Source organism: Neoarius graeffei, chromosome 1, assembly GCF_027579695.1.
Source record: "Neoarius graeffei isolate fNeoGra1 chromosome 1, fNeoGra1.pri, whole genome shotgun sequence".
NCBI lineage: Eukaryota > Metazoa > Chordata > Actinopteri > Siluriformes > Ariidae > Neoarius > Neoarius graeffei.
The window spans coordinates 46,978,171-47,000,667 of NC_083569.1; the positions used below are offsets into that span (position 1 = coordinate 46,978,171).

General features: G+C 44.6%; 1 protein-coding gene across 2 annotated transcripts in view; it reads right to left on the bottom strand.

Annotated features, from left to right (window-relative positions):
* Positions 1 to 22,497, bottom strand: part of plxdc2b (plexin domain containing 2b) — a 335,111-nt gene that overhangs the window by 156,595 nt on the left and 156,019 nt on the right. For both annotated transcript variants that reach the window (XM_060932768.1, XM_060932767.1), the window contains exons 3-4: positions 10,677 to 10,823; positions 10,081 to 10,150 (exon numbers count right to left, since the gene is read on the bottom strand). In XM_060932768.1, coding sequence (XP_060788751.1) covers positions 10,081 to 10,150; positions 10,677 to 10,823 — 217 coding nt within the window. The remainder of the gene's footprint in view (positions 1 to 10,080; positions 10,151 to 10,676; positions 10,824 to 22,497) is intronic.

Genomic DNA, 22,497 nt, shown 5'->3' on the forward strand with positions numbered 1-22,497 from the left:
TAACCTGGTTAGTACTTGGTACTATTTGCCTGGGAATACCAGGTCCACACATGGGAAGGACTTTGATTTGCTTTTTTTTTTAATGAATACAAAGCTCATAGGTTCTAAAGTTACAGTTCGGACTCAGGAGAAAAGTGACGGTTATCTAAAGTAAATGAGAGTAAAAGTTCTCCAGGAAGGCTTTTACAGAAATCCTAATATTTTAGCATGTGGCTCCAAAAGTAGACTATGAATAATTACAAGACTAATTTGTGATGGCAATTCCCAAAAACTCAATACAGTACTACAAGCTTCATGACTCAGTACACAGATAAAGCAATCAATCATATCCCCCTGACTGTCTCTCATTAAACTCTCATTAAAATGTCATCATAATTACAGGAGCTGCCCAGCCTATAACCTGCCACACTGAAAAGCCTAGTTTTTTCTAATTCTTTTCAAACATATCTCTCACCAGGTTTCTCATGCAGGCTGTTTGCAGTGGATAGTGGATTTCGAACATATTTTGCACATTGGCTATAATAGAAAAATCATCTTCCTCTCTGTGTCCTGTATCTTTTGGAAAAACTTGTTTTCTTTATCTGGACACTTACCTTTTCATCTGTTCATTATCTATACCGCTTATTGCTGGGTTTCAGTCACGTGACTTTTCTTAGCAGTTTTACCGGAAGTGAAATAGCTGGTAATGTTCGAGCATAGGGGTGTCCATAAGTGCACGTGGCACCAGGACACCTTAGGTCGGAGGTCGATGATCGACTTTGTAGTCGTTTCATCTGATCTCCGGCCCTATGTCTTGGACACTCGGGTGAAGAGAGGGGCTGAGCTGTCAACTGATCACCACCTGGTGGTGAGTTGGATCCGCTGGCGGAGGAGGAAGCTGGACAGACCTGGCAGGCCCAAACGTATGGTGAGGGTCTGCTGGGAACGTCTGGCCGAGCACTCTGTTGGGGAGGTCTTTAACTCCCACCTCCGGGAGAGCTTTTCCCAGCTTCTGAGGGAGGCGGGGGACATTGAGTCTGAGTGGACCATGTTCTCTACCTCCATTGTGGACGCAGCTGTTCGGAGCTGTGGCCGCAAGGTCTCCGGTGCCTGTCGTGGCGGCAATCCCCGAACCCGGTGGTGGACACCGGAAGTAAGGGATGCCGTCAAGCTGAAGAAGGAGTCCTATCGGGCCATGTTGACCTCCGGGACTCCTGAGGCAGCCGACGGGTATCGGCAGGCCAGGCGTGCTGCAGCTCGGGCAGTTGCGGAGGCAAAAACTCGGAACTGGGAGGAGTTCGGGGAGGCCATGGAGAAGGACTGTCGGTCGGCCTCGAAGAAATTCTGGCAAACCGTCCGGCGCCTCAGGAGGGGGAAGCAGTACTCTGCCAACACTGTTTACAGTGCGGGTGGGGAGCTGTTGACCTCGACTGGGGACATTGTCGGGCGGTGGAAGGAATACTTTGAGGATCTCCTCAATCCCACCATCATGTCTTCCACTGAGGAGACTGAGGCTGATGACTCAGAGGTGGACTCGTCCATTACCCAAGCCGAAGTCACTGAGGTGGTTTGCAAGCTCCTCGGTGGCAAGGCACCGGGGGTGGATGAGATCCGCCCTGAGTACCTCAAGTCTCTGGATGTTGTGGGGCTGTCTTGGTTGACACGCCTCTGCAACATCGTGTGGCGGTCGGGGACAGTGCCTCTGGAGTGGCAGACTGGGGTGGTGGTCCCTCTTTTTAAGAAAGGGGACCAGAGAGTGTGCTCCAATTATAGGGGAATCACACTTCTCAGCCTCCCAGGGAAAGTTTACTCCAGGGTACTGGAGAGGAGAATTCGACCAATAGTCGAACCTCGGATCCAGGAGGAACAATGCGGTTTTCGTCCTGGTTGCGGAACACTGGACCAGCTCTATACCCTTCATAGGGTGCTCGAGGGTTCATGGGGAGTTTGCCCAACCAGTCCACATGTGCTTTGTGGATCTGGAGAAGGCATTCGACCGTGTCCCCCGTGGTATTCTGTGGGGGGTGCTTCAGGAGTATGGGGTTCGGGGCTCTTTGCTAAGGGCTGTCCGGTCCCTGTACGAACGGAGCAGGAGTCTGGTTCGCATTGCCGGCAGTAAGTCAGACCTGTTCCCAGTGCATGTTGGACTCCGGCAGGGCTGCCCTTTGTCACCGGTTCTGTTCATAATTTTTATGGACAGAATTTCTAGGCGCAGCCAGGGGCCGGAAGGAATCCTCTTTGGGAACCACAGGATTTCATCTCTGCTTTTTGCGGATGATGTTGTCCTGTTGGCTTCTTCAAACCAGGACCTTCAGCATGCACTGGGGCGGTTTGCAGTCGAGTGTGAAGCGGCTGGGATGAGAATCAGCACCTCCAAGTCCGAGGCCATGGTTCTCGACCGGAAAAGGGTGGCTTGCCTTCTCCAGGTTGGTGGAGAAGTCCTGCCTCAAGTGGAGGAGTTTAAGTATCTTGGGATCTTGTTCACGAGTGAGGGAAGGATGGAGCATGAGATCGACAGGCGGATCGGTGCAGCCTCCGCAGTGATGCGGTCGCTTTACCGGTCCGTCGTGGTGAAGAAGGAGCTGAGCCAAAAGGCGAAGCTCTCAATTTACCGGTCGATCTACGTTCCGACTCTCACCTATGGTCATGAGCTTTGGGTAATGACAGAAAGAACAAGATCGCGGATACAAGCGGCTGAAATGAGTTTCCTTCGCAGGGTGGCTGGGCGCTCCCTTAGAGATAGGGTGAGAAGCACAGTCACTCGGGAGGAGCTCAGAGTAGAGCCGCTGCTCCTCCACATCGAGAGGAACCAGCTGAGGTGGCTCGGGCATCTTTTTCGGATGCCTCCTGGACGCCTCCCTGGGGAGGTGTTCCAGGCATGTCCCCCCGGGAGGAGGCCCCGGGGAAGACCCAGGACACGCTGGAGGGACTATGTCTCTCGGCTGGCCTGGGAACGCCTTGGTGTTCTTCCCGAGGAGCTGGCCGAGGTGTCTGGGGAAAGGGAAGTTTGGGCTTCCATGCTTAGACTGCTGCCTCCGCGACCCGGTCCCGGATAAGCGGAAGAAGACGAGACGAGACGAAATAGCTGGTGGTCTAAATGGCTACCGTAGTGCAAACAACTAGCGATAACTTATCAGAGTACGCTCATTTGCGGTAACTGTTGATCAGTCCTGCACACCGGCTTGGAGGAATTTTAGCCCATTCCTCCGTACAGAACAGCTTCAGCTCTGGGATGTTGGTGGGTTTCCTCACATGAACTGCTCGCTTCAGGTCCTTCCACAACATTTCGATTGGATTAAGGTCAGGACTTTGACTTGGCCATTCCAAAACATTCACTTTATTCTTCTTTAACCATTCTTTGGGAAAACAACTTGTGTGATTAGGGTCATTGTCTTGCTGCATGACCCACCTTCTCTTGAGATTCAATTCATGGACAGATGTCCTGACATTTTCCTTTAGAATTCGCTGGTATAATTCAGAATTCATTGTTCCATCAATGATGGCAAGCCGTCCTGGCCCAGATGCAGCAAAACAGGCCCAAACCATGACACTACCACCACCATGTTTCACAGATGGGATAAGGTTCTTATACTGGAATGCAGTGTTTTCCTTTCTCCAAACATAACGCTTCTCATTTAAATCAAAAAGTTCTATTTTGGTCTCATCCATCCACAAAACATTTTTCCAATAGCCTTCTGGCTTGTCCACGTGATCTTTAGCAAACTGCAGACGAGCAGCAATGTTCTTTTTTGAAATCGGTGGCTTTCTCCTTGCAACCCTGCCATGCACACCATTGGTGTTCAGTGTTCTCCTGATGGTAGACTCATGAACATTAACATTAGCCAATGTGAGAGAGGCCTTCAGTTGCTTAGAAGTTACTCTGGGGTCCTTTGTGACCTCACCGACTATTACACGTCTTGCTCTTGGAGTGATCTTTGTTGGTGGACCACTCCTGGGTAGGGTAACAATGGTCTTGAATTTCCTCCATTTGTACACAATCTGTCTGACTGTGGATTGGTGGAGTCCAAACTCTTTAGAGATGGTTTTGTAATCTTTTCCAGCCTGATGAGCATCAGGGGTAACAATGGTCTTGAATTTCCTCCATTTGTACACAATCTGTCTGACTGTGGATTGGTGGAGTCCAAACTCTTTAGAGATGGTTTTGTAATCTTTTCCAGCCTGATGAGCATCAACAACGCTTTTCCTGAGGTCCTCAGAAATCTCCTTTGTTCGTGCCATGATACATTTCCACAAACATGTGAAGATCAGACTTTGATAGATCCCTGTTCTTTAAATAAAACAGGGTGCCCACTCACACCTGATTGTCATCCCATTGATTGAAAACACCTGACTCTAATTTCACCTTCAAATTAACTGCTAATCCTAGAGGTTCACATACTTTTGCTACTCACAGATATGTAATATTGGATCATTTTCCTCAATAAATAAATGACCAAGTATCATATTTTTGTCTCATGTGTTTAACTGGGTTCTCTTTATCTACTTTTAGGACTTGTGTGAAAATCTGATGATGTTTTAGGTCATATTTATGCAGAAATCTAGAAAATTCTAAAGGGTTCACAAACTTTCAAGCACCACTGTAGGTTGACGTGGGGCGGCCTTGGGCTGAGGTGCCCTTGAGCAAGGTACCGAACCCCTGACTGCTCCCTGGGCGCTCTGGTGTGGCTGCCCACTGCTCTGGGTGTGTGCGTGTGTTCACTGCTTCAGATGGGTTAAATGCAGAGGATGAATTTCACTGTGCTTGAAGTGTGCATGTGACGAATAAAGGTTTCTTCTTTCTTCTTCTTCTTCTTCGAGCATGCTTCAACTCGGCTCCCTTCGATTTCAGTGAGAGGTTCAAAAGCCACCTCTCTTGACACCTTTTTGTGAAATCCTGTGTTCGTTCACCCTTTTTTATTAGTTCACGGGGAACCCTGAAGAAACTTTTATCAGTTTCACAGTTTGATTGAGTCGAACAACCTAAAACAACACAAGCGTAAGGCATTTTTCTTGCGAGCAATGCACCTTCTCCGTACAAACACTGTCAACTGAGCTTTGGTAGACCCCCAGCTAAAGTTCTGAATAACTAATGAGGTGGATGTGACGTCACGTGAAACCCAGCAATACCGTTTATCCATCAGGGTTACAGGGGAAGCAGGAGCCAATCCCAGCTGAGATTGGGCAAGAGGCAGGATACACCCTGGGCAAGTCACTAATCTATCACAGGGCTAACACAAAGATAAACAGCCATTCACACTCACATTCACACATATGGGCAATTTAGAGTAGCCAGTTGACCTGCAAATATCTCTGTAACTAGATATCCTTGGGGTTGTTGAGATTTGTTGAGGGGTGGGAATACCACCTAGCCAACAATTCAGACCGTAGTCCTTTGAGAGTAAATGCTTTGGCTTTCACAACATTCTGTTCCCAAAAGCTGGTGTCAGGGAAAAAAAGTCTTTCCACAAAGAAAGTTTTCTTGCTTTTGTAGTTTTTTATTGTAACTGTTCTTCCATGTAGGGACTCTTCAGAATAAAGGTACATTCCAACATCTATGTAGGTAACACTAAGCTACAAATGTACATCACTCCAGTCGTTTCGAGGAATTTTGTATGGATAATAACTGCTAATAAACTCTAATTTCTGCGTATATCTATCCTTTGCTTCTTTCTGTCTTAGATTATCCAAGTAATTCGGTAGTAGAACTTTTTTAGCCGTACTTTTCTTTGTACAACAGACATCGGACATCTTCAATATCGCTTGTCTTCAGTATGTGAACAGTATGTAAACAAAGTTTGCGTGTCCCCCAGGACAAGGTTAGTGACAGTTGCTAATGTAAATGTGACATCAGTGCAAGGGGTCTTTTGGCGTGTCTTTGGATTGTGGAAGGAAACTGACACAGGCACCAGGAGAACATATAAACTCCACTCTTACCCCTTTTCCACCAAATCAGTTCCAGGGCTGGTTCGGAGCCAGTGCTGGTGCTGGTTCACAACTCGTTCAACTTGCGAGCCAGCTGAGAACCAGTTTGCTTTTCCATAGCTCGCGGTGCTAAGCGGAGCCACGTCATTACGTCGCTGTATACGTCATTACGTCACTGTATACGTCATTACGTCGCTGTATACGTCATTAGGTCGCTGTATACGTCAGTTACGGCGCTACGTTTACATAAACCTTGACGTGAATATCAAAGCAAAAACAACACGGAAGAAGCAGCAGCGGCAACAACAACAATAATAATGGATGACTTCGCGTTTGTACAGCTGCTGCTTCTCGGCACTTAAAAATGGCGATCTTTCACAGTCTTGTTATTGTTGTTGGTCTTAACAACTCCGCCCCCCCGCTGACATAAGCGGTTCTTTCCTCTGGCCCAGCAGAGAGTCGGTGCTAGCCTGGAACCGGTTTTTCTGGCCCAGAGCCAGTTCTTTGTCAGTGGAAACAGAAAACCCGGTTCCAAACTAAGCACTGGCCCCGAACCAGCCCTGGAACTGCTTTGGTGGAAAAGGGGCAACAGAAAGGCCCGAGTCAGCCATGAGGTTCGAACCCAGAAACTTTTTGCTTCTTGGTTATAATTAGTCTTCATCAGAGAGTTAGAAAAATCATCTTCCTCCCTGTGTCCTGTATCTTTTCTACAAACTGAGGTTAATAAACTGGTTTCTTTATCTGTACACTTGCTCTCTCATCCATCCGAGTTCAATTATCATGTGCGATTTGATTCGCGGGCGGCACGGTGGTGTAGTGGTTAGCGCTGCCGCCTCACAGCAAGAAGGTCCGGGTTCGAGCCCCGTGGCCGACGAGGGCCTTTCTGTGCGGAGTTTGCATGTTCTCCCCGTGTCCGCGTGGGTTTCCTCTGGGTGCTCCGGTTTCCCCCACAGTCCAAAGACATGCAGGTTAGGTTAACTGGTGACTCTAAATTGACCGTAGGTGTGAATGTGAGTGTGAATGGTTGTCTGTGTCTATGTGTCAGCCCTGTGATGACCTGGCGACTTGTCCAGGGTGTACCCCGCCTTTCGCCTGTAGTCAGCTGGGATAGGCTCCAGCTTGCCTGCGACCCTGTAGAACAGGATAAAGCGGCTAGAGATAATGAGATGAGATAAGATTTGATTCGCCTTGCAGCCAAAACACAACGGCAGATTAATGTTAGCCTATATCAATACAAAAGTATGAAGCTCTTTCAAGCACTACTGACTTCTCTCATACAGGAAGAGTGAGAGAGAAACTGAGAGAGGAATCTAAGATGAAAAGGGAAACACAGACAGATAGCTGCCAGAGGAGCTGCGGCAGAATAACCTCGGTCTATGGACTCTATAGCTGCTACTGAGTGAAGATGTGAAAATGATGGCATTAGCATTCTATACTGGATTTAACTTGGCAGCTATTCATTATGGAGACTTCAGTCCTCTACAAGAGCTCATAACGATGCTTTAACAAGAGCGTCCTCTATTTTAGTTAAACTCTATTAACACAGAAGTGTGACAATTTCTGCTCCAGAAATGATCCCCATACTTTATAAAGCACTATCACAGAAAAAAACAGGCCGACCCTTTCCTAGCACAAAATATCCTATAGCCCTGTAACACACATATGCTGCTTTTCGCCTATAATGTCGACCCGGCAGGCAGCATGGACTCTCATCCACAGTCAAACAGTCCTAATTTCCATAGGACACACAGCATTGGGGTTTATATTTAGCACCTGTTTCCTGTATCAGGTCACAAACCTGTCAAATGCAGCATGTCACAACAACATAACATGATGCAGCATAAATATACATCCATCTGCCACTTTATTAGGAACACCTGCATTTCCAAACACACAACACATCAAACCTGGAGTGGAAGACCACATTGGGTTCCACTCTCGTAAGCGAAGAACAGTGTGACGAGGCTAGGTTCAGCCTAACCACCTGATATTTTGTCTACTTTTCCAGCATCTTGCAGTTGGATCGGCTCTCTGCATTTTGTACACCAGTGTCCAAAGGAGGGCCAAACCTTTGATCACCGTAACATGATGAGCTTTTTGCAGCAAGATACAACCACTGGATAAGAAAAGAAATTCATCTTTAAAAATGAGAGAGTTTTGATGATACAGTTGAGAGGTGAGCATTTGCAACATCACTTAAAAAGTAGATGGTTAATAACGAAGAGTACGAGCCTCTCTAGGAAGTGCAGCTTTTTAGAACATCCATCCATCCATTATCTGTAGCTGCTTATCCTGTGCAGGGTTGCGGGCAAGCTGGAGCCTATCCCAGCTGACTACAGGCGAGAGGCGGGGTACACCCTGGACAAGTCGCCATGTCATCGCAGGGCTGACACAGACACAGACAACCATTCACACTCACATTCACACCTACGGTCAATTTAGAGTCACCAGTTAACCTAACCTGCATGTCTTTGGACTGTGGGGGAAACCGGAGCACCCGGAGGAAACCCACGCGGACACGGGGAGAACATGCAAACTCCGCACAGAAAGGTCCTTGTCGGCCACTGGGCTCGAACCCAGAACCTTCTTGCTGTGAGTCGACAGTGCTAACCACTACACCACCGTGCTGCCCCTTTTTAGAACAGTACCAAGCAATTAACTTCATCCTGAAATATGATGCCCACAACAACTATGACAACAACAAAAACCCACTGCTATGTTGATTATTAGAATAATTTCAAGGCATGTAACATGCAACAATAAATTGCTATACAAATTTGTGATGATTCAAATCAGTGAAATTTTAAAAAAATTATTGCGATTTTTAACAGGCCATATAATCTCTTAGCTTTTCCTAGCTGTAACTGTGTTGTTTAGACAGCAGAGGGGGCAATAATGTACAATAGTTGGAATCCACATGACTTGAACATCAACGGAAGTAACAAAGTTCTAATGCCACGAAAACACACAAAGAACAGATCTAAAAGGTCAAAGAGCTGCTCTGCGATTGACTCTACAAATAGATTTAAGAAGAAATCTGAGCTCTCTTACAGCTTGCTGAAAGCTACAGAAAAGAGAAGGAAATGAAGGTAAATGTTCATAAAAGTTTATGACGAAAAAGCCTATTTGTTATTAATTTTTTCATTTTTAATAAAAGGAATATTTTAGTTAACAGGCTATTATATTTTACTCCAACCTTTACAAATGTGGGTAGATAATTACTGTTGGTTATTAAGCAAATGCAACAAAAGTTTTATTATTATTATTAGTAGTAGTATTTAACAAAAGGAATATTTAAGCGGAGGCACGGTGGTGTAGTGGTTAGCGCTGTCGCCTCACAGCAAGAAGGTCCGGGTTCGAGCCCCGTGGCCGGCGAGGGCCTTTCTGTGTGGAGTTTGCATGTTCTCCCCGTGTCCGCGTGGGTTTCCTCCCGGTGCTCCGGTTTCCCCCACAGTCCAAAGACATGCAGGTTAGGTTAACTGGTGACTCTAAATTGACCGTAGGTGTGAATGGTTGTCTGTGTCCGTGTGTCAGCCCTGTGATGACCTGGCGACTTGTCCGCCTTTTGCCCGTAGTCAGCTGGGATAGGCTCCAGCTTGCCTGCGACCCTGTAGAACAGGATAAAGCGGCTAGAGATGATGAGATGAGAGATGAGAATATTTAAGCTAATAAAGAATAGGAAAATAAATGTTGCATTTACTTTGTTAATAAAATTTTCTTTGTTTAATTTTTGTTTTCAAAAATATTGAATTGAATTGCCCTTATTGTCACTGTAAATGTATACAATGAAATTTAAATTGCCACTCTGTGGTGCAAACATAGAAACAAGGATATTGAAGACAAAAAAAAAGACATAAAATAAGAATTGTGGAACTAGAAATTGAATTAAATAATCTGTATAAAATAAAGAAAAAGTGCAGGTGCATAGCAGCTTGAATGAATTATATGCTTATTTGTGCTCGTTCTTATTTAAAGTGCTAATTGTTTTTGGGGAAAAAAAAGTAACTGTCTCTGAATCTGGAGGATATCATGAGGACATCAAATCATGAATCCAATATTGTGAATCGAATTGTTACATACCTAATAATTTCTGTTCATAAACTCCAATTTCATGTTCAAGTTCACACATGCTCATGTGCACACACACACACGCACACACACACACACAGGTTCACTTACCGCCAGTTGCTACAGTGATCTCCCTGAGAAAATGTCCATAAAAGGGGAAATCAAAAGACAGGTTGACCCGCTGTGTGAACAAAAAAAAACACCCCCAAAAATTAACACGTGCACATTATCATGGTAGGAACATTATTTCTGGTGGCACACTGAGCCACTGACATTAGATTGAAGCTAGGAGGGAGATGAAATACCAATTAACTGTAGACATACACAACGGGACTAAATCTGTCATCAGCCTGAGCAAATTTAACTATACTTTAATTAAATAATCAGCTTAGACTTGAATGCTGTATCTAAGCTCAGTCTGTGGTTTGTTTTCTGTTTCGAGAGGATAACGTGCTTCAGTGCCCTAAAATCATTTCCCATTACGATAAAATAGAGCATGTTGACACAAGGGCTTTTTGTACTTTTCTATACACTCCATTTGTTTCCAAATTTACACGACCGGAGAATAACAGGGCAAGTGAGTCAAGCTGACACTGACGAAATGATGTTACGCTTTATGAGAACATGTGCTTGTGTCTGTGTGTGTGGTCATCGTGATTGTGTAACCTCCAAATGGCGTTTGCTTGTGTATAGGTGTGAGGGCTTACCGCTGCTTGTCTGTGTGTATTGGACAGGATTCCGTGAATCTTCACTTTCTCCTTTTCCATCTGATCAATGTTCACCCATAATTCTTTGCTCATGGGATCGTTAGGGCCATAGGTCTTTGATGTGTAATAGTTGTGATCTGTGTCCTCCTGTGCAGAGAGACAAAACCAGAGTCATCCTGATTCGCATCATGAAAAAATATCAAATATGCATCTGTTTACCATGATCTGCATTTTGTACACGAGTGTATATGTTTAATCATTCGAGTCTAATCTAGTTTGTTTCACATTGCAATGAGAACTTTGTAAATGTGAAAATATAGCTTGTGACAGGGCGACATGGTGGTGTAGTGGTTAGCGCTGTCACCTCACAGCAAGAAGGTCCCGAGTTCGAGCCCTGTGGCCGGCGAGGGCCTTTCTGTGTGGAGTTTGCATGTTCTCCCCGTGTCCGTGTGGGTTTCCTCCGGGTGCTCCGGTTTCCCCCACAGTCCAAAGACATGCAGGTTAGGTTAACTGGTGACTCTAAATTGACCGTAGGTGTGAATGTGAGTGTGAATGGGTGTCTGTGTCTATGTGTCAGCCCTGTGATGACCTGGTGACTTGTCCAGGGTGTACCCCGCCTTTCGCCCGTAGTCAGCTGGGATAGGCTCCAGCTTGCCTGCGACCCTGTAGAACAGGATAAAGCGGCTACAGATAATGGATGGATGGATGGATAGTTTGTGACAATCACCAAAAAGCATCTTAATGCAATGTATATTACTTTCTCTTTTTCCAATACTGATACAGATACTAAAACCTTGAGGTGATTATTATTTTTTATTTATTTAAAAACTACTAAGCTTTGAAGGGGACATATTATGAAAAACTCACTTTTTTAGTGCTTGTGCACATACCCTTAGGTATTTTGAGTGTCTACCAACCTAGAAACTGTGAAATTTAACACCCAGCCAGTTTCTTTTGTGCTGCCTGTTTCAGAAAACATGTTTCAGCAAGCCGTTCAGATTTGGCTCCACTTTCTATGTCAAGAGGAGCTCATTAAAATTATGCTGTCCCCTGAGTATCTGAGGACCTCTACTCATGACTTGAGAACTGCCTTTGTTAATGAATATTCATGAGGAAAGTGTTACCTGATTGGCTGGCAGAAGAGTGGGTGGGGCAAGCAGTGGCTCACGCTCATTTAAAGCACTCAAATTGGATATTTACCTCGCCCGCTACGGCGTAAGCGGGGCGAGGTATTGTTTCTGGTCGGGTTTCTTTCCCTGTGTCCGAAATCGCTCACTCGTTCACTACTCCCTGCTCCCTATATAGGGAATTACTACATAGGAGGACTATACAGTGAGCTTATTGGTAAAATGAAAAAAACGCTTTCGGACACTAGTCCGTCACGCTGGTATTTACGTCATTACTTTCGCACAATTAAAACTTGCCAGATCAGTCGGCTGGTGGGTTTTCAAAATAATACAACCCTGATTCCAAAAAAGTTGGGACAAAGTACAAATTGTAAATAAAAACAGAATGCAATCATTTACAAATCTCAAAAACTGATATTGTATTCACAATAGAACATAGACAACATATCAAATGTCGAAAGTGAGACATTTTGAAATTTCATGCCAAATATTGGCTCATTTGAAATTTCATGACAGCAACACATCTCAAAAAAGTTGGGACAGGGGCAATAAGAGGCTGGAAAAGTTAAAGGTACAAAAAAGGAACAGCTGGAGGACCAAATTGCAACTCATTAGGTCAATTGGCAATAGGTCATTAACATGACTGGGTATAAAAAGAGCATCTTGGAGTGCAGCGGCTCTCAGAAGTAAAGATGGGAAGAGGATCACCAATCCCCCTAATTCTGCGCCGACAAATAGTGGAGCAATATCAGAAAGGAGTTCGACAGTGTAAAATTGCAAAGAGTTTGAACATATCATCATCTACAGTGCATAATATCATCAAAAGATTCAGAGAATCTGGAAGAATCTCTGTGCATAAGGGTCAAGGCCGGAAAACCATACTGGGTGCCCGTGATCTTCAGGCCCTTAGACGGCACTGCATCACATACAGGCATGCTTCTGTATTGGAAATCACAAAATGGGCTCAGGAATATTTCCAGAGAACATTATCTGTGAACACAATTCACCGTGCCATCCGCCGTTGCCAGCTAAAACTCTATAGTTCAAAGAAGAAGCCGTATCTAAACATGATCCAGAAGCGCAGACGTCTTCTCTGGGCCAAGGCTCATTTAAAATGGACTGTGGCAAAGTGGAAAACTGTTCTGTGGTCAGACGAATAAAAATGTGAAGTTCTTTATGGAAATCAGGGACGCCGTGTCATCCGGACTAAAGAGGAGAAGGACGACCCAAGTTGTTATCAGCGCTCAGTTCAGAAGCCTGCATCTCTGATGGTATGGGGTTGCATTAGTGTGTGTGGCATGGGCAGCTTACACATCTGGAGACACCATCAATGCTGAAGGGTACATCCAGGTTCTAGACCAACATATGCTCCCATCCAGACGACGTCTCTTTCAGGGAAGACCTTGCATTTTCCAACATGACAATGCCAAACCACATACTGCATCAATTACAGCATCATGGCTGCATAGAAGAAGGGTCCAGGTACTGAACTGTCCAGCCTGCAGTCCAGATCTTTCACCCATAGAAAACATTTGGCGCATCATAAAACGCAAGATACGACAAAAAAGACCTAAGACAGTTGAGCAACTAGAATCCTACATTAGACAAGAATGGGTTAACATTCCTATCCCTAAACTTGAGCAACTTGTCTCCTCAGTCCCCAGACGTTTACAGACTGTTGTAAAGAGAAAAGGGGATGTCTCACAGTGGTAAACATGGCCTTGTCCCAACTTTTTTGAGATGTGTTGTTGTCATGAAATTTAAAATCACCTAATTTTTCTCTTTAAATGATACATTTTCTCAGTTTAAACATTTGATATGTCATCTATGTTCTATTCTGAATAAAATATGGAATTTTGAAACTTCCACATCATTGCATTCCGTTTTTATTTACAATTTGTACTTTGTCCCAACTTTTTTGGAATCGGGGGTGTAAATGCATACATGCATTTTTGTGATAACTCCATATTATACTGAGCATATTTCCCACATTAATCAATACAAAGTACTTTGTGTCTGCTGCATCTTTCAGTTCTTTTAAATCAAGGCTGAATACTTCCTTCTTTGCTGTTGTCTTTTATTAAATCAAATTTGAGACTTTTAATTTAATTTCTTTCAGCACGACCACAATGCATGATGGGATATATAGTGACCATAGGTTGTACACTACTTTTCGTGATGCATTGTGGGATACTTTGAGTGCACTATATAGGGTGTAAATAATCCTCACTAAGGTTTTGGACAGCACTACAAAATGGTGTCCCCACTATATAGTGCCCTGTATAGTGAGGAGGGAGCGATTTCAGACACAGGGTTTGTTTCTTTGTGGGTTTTTTTGTTAGCAACATTACGGGAAAACAGCTGGACCAATCGTCATGAAACTTTCAGGACAGATGGGCATTGGTCTCAAATAGAACCTCCAACATTTTGAGGGACATCTCATCAAGGTCAAGGTCACCAAAAAGGTATAAAAAAAAAAGCTCCGAGCTCAAACTGCAGTAGCACTGCTTTGGAAAGACTCCTCCCACAAACACGCTGATTGGATCACTACCTGCCTAATTTGCATACATTGTGCTTTCATTGGATGGTTTCTTGTTTCGTTTACATTCACAAAGGAAGGGATTTTGGCCACGCCCACAGTGGGGCCCACTAAACCCCACTGATAAAAACTTCCCTGCTCTGTTGATTTATTATTATTATTATTATTATTATTATTATTATTATCTTGCCCACTATGGACTAGACTAAAAAAATCGCTTTCAGGCATGTTTATGCTTATTACAGCAGAGCTCTCAAAAGTAACCGGTCAGCGGCAGCAAATCGCTGTCTGTAGTAGGATTTGCCGCCGTCTATTTTTCACTGAATGAGTAACAAAAAATATTTTTGTTTACATATATGTACAAAACTGAGCAGCGTGTGATGTGAAACTAAGTTTCATTCAACTAAATAATGGCCAGGGTTCCTGCGGGCACTCATCACACTTGCCACTGACGAACATAATCCAACAGTGACGAAGAGAAAATTACTAGCAGTCATCACGGTACCGAATGAGTGTCATCATTATCATAAGTCATCTTTTATAGGAATCCTTCTGTTTGCTGAAACCCAACTCCAGTCTAGAAACTTTGGAAAGCCAGAGTGTAAACAACGAGCGCATGCTTGTGACCAGTAAAAATTGACTACACATAATGACCACATGAGCACCAAGATTTTGATCAATCACAGTGCATCTTATTCGGCCTGGTGTGGGGGTGTAATTATCTCTGCGGGAACCAAACAGTGGCACAGTCTAAACTGACTATTTCATCTCATCTCATCATCTCTAGCCGCTTTATCCTGTTCTACAGGGTCGCAGGCAAGCTGGAGCCTATCCCAGCTGACTACGGGCGAAAGGCGGGGTACACCCTGGACAAGTCGCCAGGTCATCACAGGGCTGACACATAGACACAGACAACCATTCACACTCACACCTACGGTCAATTTAGAGTCACCAGTTAACCTAACCTGCATGTCTTTGGACTGTGGGGGAAACCAGAGCACCCGGAGGAAACCCACGCGGACACGGGGAGAACATGCAAACTCCACACAGAAAGGCCCTCGCTGGCCACGGGGCTCGAACCCGGACCTTCTTGCTGTGAGGCGACAGCGCTAACTACTACACCACCGTGCCGCCACTGGCTATTTATTTATTTATTAATTTATTTTTGAGCAAGCTTCTTCAAGCATGAAGATGATTTAAGGGCTGAAACAGCCACAGGGGAGGCACAGTCAGAGCCCCTACCGTCCCTGAGCACATCAGGCAGCGTCAGTAATACAGGGGTCAGTAAAAAAAGTAAAAAAATAAAAATAAATAAATAAACTGCTAAACTGAAAGCGCCATCAGCCGGCAAGCGACCTAAGGGAGCTCAGTTTCTGGGCAATAGCCCCCAGGTATTTTCACCCTCAAAAAACGTAAGAGATTAATAGAAAACAACTGACTTGGATGTCCTCTGGGATTTTGAATGCTGTCATATAATAATGTAGCTTAGAATGTGTGTCTTTGTGACCCTAAAGGAGAGATATGCGAGTGAGAAATATTTTTATTGAACTGATGATTAATTTTAATAGTGACCTTAAGTCAGTGGACACGTGCCTCAGTTTCCTGAGACATCATGGGTGTTGATCATAACTTAATAATAAAGAGTCAGAAACTGAAGTGAACGACCAATTTAAAAAGAGCAGTGCAAAAATCAGTGATAAAGATTTCATAACCTGTGAATGTGTGTGGGTGATGATATTTCTTGTAAAGTTAGACATAACCTCGCCAATCTATTTATGCCAATCACCCTTAAAAAATACAAGCCTCAGGAAAACTGGACCGAGCCCCCGGTCTGTTCAACAGCTCGAACAGAAACGGACTCTATTTTGCTGTTTACAATAAATTGGAAATTGCTCCCCAAAAGCCTTGAAATTGTGTCTCAGACAAACCCAGTTTTCCATTGTTCTCGCCAAGGGCTTCAGCCTTTTTAATTGTACCCTCCTATTCTCTGCCTCGTACCCTTTTATTCCCCTAAACTTTGAGACCACTGTTACAGAGGGAAAGTGCGTTCCACTGAGCTCTAGCACCGGCCCTTTTCCGGGAATAAGAGTTCGGGTCATGGCAACAGCGTGTGTATGTCAGTGTCGGTTCGGAGGTTTCAGTTTCAAAAGCTGTAAGAGGTACAAGTAGAATAATATAAAGTACAGTCTTCAATATAGGACTAGGTGTTATAGTCCCTACATAAATCAAGGCAAGTGAAAAGGAAACCTGGTTGGAGTGGGATTTAGGCCTGATGATCATGTGGTGCAACCAGCCCAACTCATCGTCAGTTGTGTGCCCTGGCTTCATTGGGTGTTTCGGCCATTTTATCACAAGACACCCTCTTCCAAGGTTGGCCCACCACAGGATGATCAAACCTGGGTGTAAGTTGTGCTGTGGCACCACACGGTCACCTTGCAGCCCAAGTTGTATCCCTCCGTTTCAGCCACAGCCAATGACTACTTTGCTCTGCTGCAGAGGCCAGTTCTTTCAAAGCCCTCCGTTGGGCCTGCCCTCTGATACCCATTTCCTTCAGAAGCCTTGTGGTCGTTCTGGCCACAAAGCCTCTGCAGCCCACCTCCACTGGCCACACCTTCACATTCCACCCCCACGCCTCCGCTTCAGCTGCCAGGTCAGCATAGCGCAGTCTCTTCCTTTCATACGTTTCACTGATCGCATCCTCCCATGGGACGGTGAGCTCCACGATGAAGACGCGCTGGCAGGATCTTGACCATAGAACCAGGTCTGGGCGCAAGTTGGTTACTGCGATTTCGGGTGGAAAGATAAGCCTCTGACTGAGGTCCACCCACATCTCCCAGTCCCGGGCTGCAGACAGTGGTTCCGTCTCCAATGGGGTTGGCTTGGTCACCCTTTTCGCCCCTTCCCGAACGAAGGCTATTCTCCGTAAGACATCCGGCTGTGGATTTGGAGGCATGGCATTAGCGATTACCCTCTTGCTCTCAAGTTCGGCCGCCAGGCTCTTCAGCACCTGATTATGGCGCCAGGTGTATCTACCTTGCGTAAGGCTAGTCTTGCAACCCACCAAGATGTGTTTTAAACTTGCTGGGGCTGCACACAGGGAACAGGCTGGTTCCTCTCCATACCAGCGGTGTAAGTTGGTTGGAGAGGGCAGGACATCATACGTGGCCCTCAAGATGAAACTAAGCCTATTCGCCTCCATGCTCCACAGATCGTTCCAAGTGATGTTCCTCTTCTCAACACCCTCCCATCTCATCCACCGGCCTTGCTGCGCTTGGGAGACTGCTTTAGCACACCTGGCTGCTTCCTCCTGACGGCGCACCTCCTCCACTACCATGTGCCGTCGTTCAGCTGGAGTGGCCTTTTGCCAAGTAGGTGTTTTTTCCATGCCCAGGCCGCCCCTGCCATGCTGGATATGGCCTACTATATCCCGGTGCTTGAGGGCGGTCTTTGCCACTACCACAGCTGCTGCTGGCTTCCACTTCCTTCCTGTTGCCAGTGTAGGGGCAGCTCCTCTGACAAATGGATCCCGGGATTCGGTGAGGGTCATTTCCATCCTTACTTTGGCACATTTGTATTCCTCCACTAGGCTTGAGACTGGGAGGGAGAGAGCACCATTGCCATACAGGCCTATGCTGCTGAAACAATGTGGCAGTCCAAGCCACTTCCTCACCTGCGCATTCACCAACCTTTCCAGGCGGTTGGCATGGGATAGCGTGACCTCGTAGATGGAAATTGGCCACATAAGACGGGGCAGCAGTCCAAACTGAAAGCACCACAGTTTCAACTTTCCTGGTAGAGAAATATTGTTGATCTTTCTGAGGCCACTGATGGTATCTTGCTTGAGTTGTTCCACCTGCTTCAAGTCCTTGAGCTCCGCGCTGTACCAGCGGCCAAGACTTTTCACCGGTTTCTCCAGAACTGTTGGTATTGGCTCGTTATTAACGTGGAACCTCTCACTAGCAAGCTGGCCTTTAACAATGGAGATGCTGCGGGATTTACTTGATTTAATCTCCATCCGTGCCCATTGAATGTTTTCCTGGAGCTTCCCCAACAGGCGTTTGGTGCATGCACTTGTTGTTGTTATTGTTGTCATGTCATCCATGTACGCCCTGATTGGAGGGAGACGCAACCCATTCTTCAGCCGTTCCCCTCCAACCACCCATCGTGACGCCCACTTAGTATATTTTACAACCCTGATTCCAAAAAAGTTGGGACAAAGAACAAATTGTAACTAAAAATGGAATGCAATGATATGAAAGTTTCAAAATTCCATATTTTATTCAGAATATAACATAGATGACATATCAAATGTTTAAACTGAGAAAATGTATCATTTAAAGAGAAAAAATAGGTGATTTTAAATTTCATGACAACAACACATCTCAAAAAAGTTGGGACAAGGCCATGTTTACCACTGTGAGACATCCCCTTTTCTCTTTACAACAGTCTGTAAACGTCTGGGGACTGAGGAGACAAGTTGCTCAAGTTTAGGGATAGGAATGTTAACCCATTCTTGTCTAATGTAGGATTCTAGTTGCTCAACTGTCTTGGGTCTTTTTTGTTGTATCTTGCGTTTTATGATGCACCAAATGTTTTCTATGGGTGAAAGATCTGGACTGCAGGCTGGCCAGTTCAGTACCCGGACCCTTCTTCTACGCAGCCATGATGCTGTAATTGATGCAGTATGTGGTTTGGCATTGTCATGTTGGAAAATGCAAGGTCTTCCCTGAAAGAGACGTCGTCTGGATGGGAGCATATGTTGCTCTAGAACCTGGATATACCTTTCAGCACTGATGGTGTCTTTCCAGATGTGTAAGCTGCCCATGCCACACGCACTAATGCAACCCCATACCATCAGAGATGCAGGCTTCTGAACTGAGCGCTGATAACAACTTGGGTCGTCCTTCTCCTCTTTAGTCCGAATGACACGGCGTCCCTGATTTCCATAAAGAACTTCAAATTTTGATTCGTCTGACCACAGAACAGTTTTCCACTTTGCCACAGTCCATTTTAAATGAACCTTGGCCCAGAGAAGACGTCTGCGCTTCTGGATCATGTTTAGATATGGCTTCTTCTTTGAACTACTGAGTTTTAGCTGGCAACGGCGGATGGCACGGTGAATTGTGTTCACAGATAATGTTCTCTGGAAATATTCCTGAGCCCATTTTGTGATTTCCAATACAGAAGCATGCCTGTATGTGATGCAGTGGCGTCTAAGGGCCCGAAGATCACGGGCACCCAGTATGGTTTTCCGGCCTTGACCCTTACGCACAGAGATTCTTCCAGATTCTCTGAATCTTTTGATGATGATATGCACTGTAGATGATGATATGTTCAAACTCTGCAATTTTACACTGTCAAACTCCTTTCTGATATTGTTCCACTATTTGTCGGCGCAGAATTAGGGGGATTGGTGATCCTCTTCCCATCTTTACTTCTGAGAGCTGCTGCCACTCCAAGATGCTCTTTTTATACCCAGTCATGTTAATGACCTATTGCCAATTGACCTAATGAGTTGCGATTTGGTCCTCCAGCTGTTCCTTTGTTGTACCTTTAACTTTTCCAGCCTCTTATTGCCCCTGTCCCAACTTTTTTGAGATGTGTTGCTGTCATGAAATTTCAAATGAGCCAATATTTGGCATGAAATTTCAAATTGTCTCACTTTCGACATTTGATATGTTGTCTATGTTCTATTGTGAATATAATACCAGTTTTTGAGATTTGTATTATTGCATTCCATTTTTATTTACAATTTGTACTTTGTCCCAACTTTTTTGGAATCGGGGTTGTACTTCTGTGATTTTTAAATTGTTCATTTTTGGCTTACGCTTCATTTTTGTAGCTACTGCCTCATAGAGTAAATATATATGCTATATTTACTGTATGGACATGGGATCAGAAAACAATTTTATTTATAAGCAATCGCCACATGGACCCATAGGGTGCCTATTTTTTTCATGATATCTTCCTTCATGTTCATCATAAGTGCTACTGGGCGAGGTTTGTTTTGCCTGGCAACTCTTGTTTTGAACTGTTTAGACAGGGTGAGAAGGGAGCTGTGTTGCTTTATTCTTGTGGCATTTTGTCCAAAGCATGCCACAGACATTTCATTAAGACCTCAGGGGACTGTATGACCTTGTGGAAAAGGGGTCTAATATGGTGCTTGTATGTGGTAAGCTTCTGTTTTACTTGAAACACTTAAAAAATACTGAAAAAACCCCCCACATAAATAAAACACTAGTGGCCTAGTGGTAGCGTGTCCGCCTCTCAATCGGGATATTGTGAGTTCTATTCACGGTCAGGTCATACTAAAGACCATCATAAAAATGGTACCTATTACCATCTGGCAAGGCACGCTGCAATACAGATGTGAGTGGGGAGTTAAACTTGCCTGGTTACCAGAGGACTAGCCCCCCACTGTAACCCTAGCTATGTAATAGGCGAGAGGCCGAGGGCTGTGGAAACGCAGATCGGCGCCGCATGATGCGCCATACGGGAAGGACTTTAACTTAACTTTAAATAAAAAGGCAGCTTTCACACACAATTCTTATACTGCAAATATTACAAAGCATAAAGTATAAATAGAATACAAAATAAATCCTAATAAAAAAAATACAATCAAGTCCCTTTATATGTAAACATGTACAGTTATGGGGAAAAAAATTCCAAACCCAATTCAAATCTTTTCCATTTGTTACATGAGCAAGTCAAATCAAATCCCCTAGCGACTGTAGGTAACGGATGGGTCTCATCGCAACTTATCACCACTCAATTAGTGTCAGGAATCTCTTTTATTGTTAATAACATTTCACATGAAGCTGCTGGGGCGGCACGGTGGTGTAGTGGTTAGCGCTGTTGCCTCACAGCAAGAAGGTCCTGGGTTCGAGCCCTGTGGCCGGCGAGGGCCTTTCTATGTGGAGTTTGCATGTTCTCTCCGTGTCTGCGTGGGTTTCCTCCAAAGACATGCAGGTTAGGTTAACTGGTGACTCTAAATTGACCGTAGGTGTGAATGTGAGTGTGAATGGTTGTCTGTGTCTATGTGTCAGCCCTGTGATGACCTGGCGACTTGTCCAGGGTGTACCCTGCCTTTCGCCCGTAGTCAGCTGGGATAGGCTAGGGCTTGCCTGCGACTCTGTGGAACAGGATAAAGCGTCTAGAGATAATGAGATGAGATGAAGCTGCTGATCAGTGCTGTACAGCAGTTAGGAGGTATTTTGGGTCAAAACTAGATGTAGATGTTTTGTAAGGGAGTAGAGCTTGCTTGAGTGATCTGCTTCACATCAGAACACAGTACTTTAATAAGATTCAGGTCAGGATCGTCTTTCAGGACTTGGTCATTCAGACATACTTCTTTTGTCTGAGCCAGTCTGAAGGTTATTTGTCTCTCTATGACGTTATTCTGGCCTTGATAAATCGGAGACATCAGACATCATTATACTCATTCTGCCAGGCTTCACAGTCGAGGTAAGGGTTCAGTGTCTGTCTGCTATATTTGATTTTCTCTAATCATAAGTGATTGCATGTAACTTTCGTCTTATCCATCAATCTGTCAACATCCATCTGGTCTTCAGCAAAACCGAATGGTGCAGACTTATTTATTTATTTATTTATTTATGAAGAGAAGTTACCATGGTTACTTTTGTTCAGTGTTTTTATGATCGACTCATAAACACAGCTGCTAGTCAGAGCAAAAAGATACCAGCATGTCAGCTCTCATCCCACAGTTTATTGTTCAGATTGTTTTGAGGATACTATGGTGTGCACTTTCACTTAACTTTGTAGGATTCCAGCTTCTAGGGAGAGTGAAAACACTGAGAAAAAAAAAAAACCTGGACCAGACTTTCTAGACTCTGTCAAAATGATATGCAACCTTTTCCTGTATGATTATTGTCTCCAAAAACTCAAGAATTAAAAAAGCTCCATCTGAACATTACTTCGATGACTAACTTTTTGTACCAAAATTAAAAAACAAACAAACTGTGCAATGTTATATAATTGCTTTATGCCTATGTTAGACTTAAATTATATTGGCTGGCGTTGAGTGGTATATCAGATATATTTCATTCAGCTACCATGATATTGAACGAGTCAAAGACAAGTTCAGTATCATGCTAGCTGAATGGAATATATCTGCTATACCACGAAAAAAAGCCAG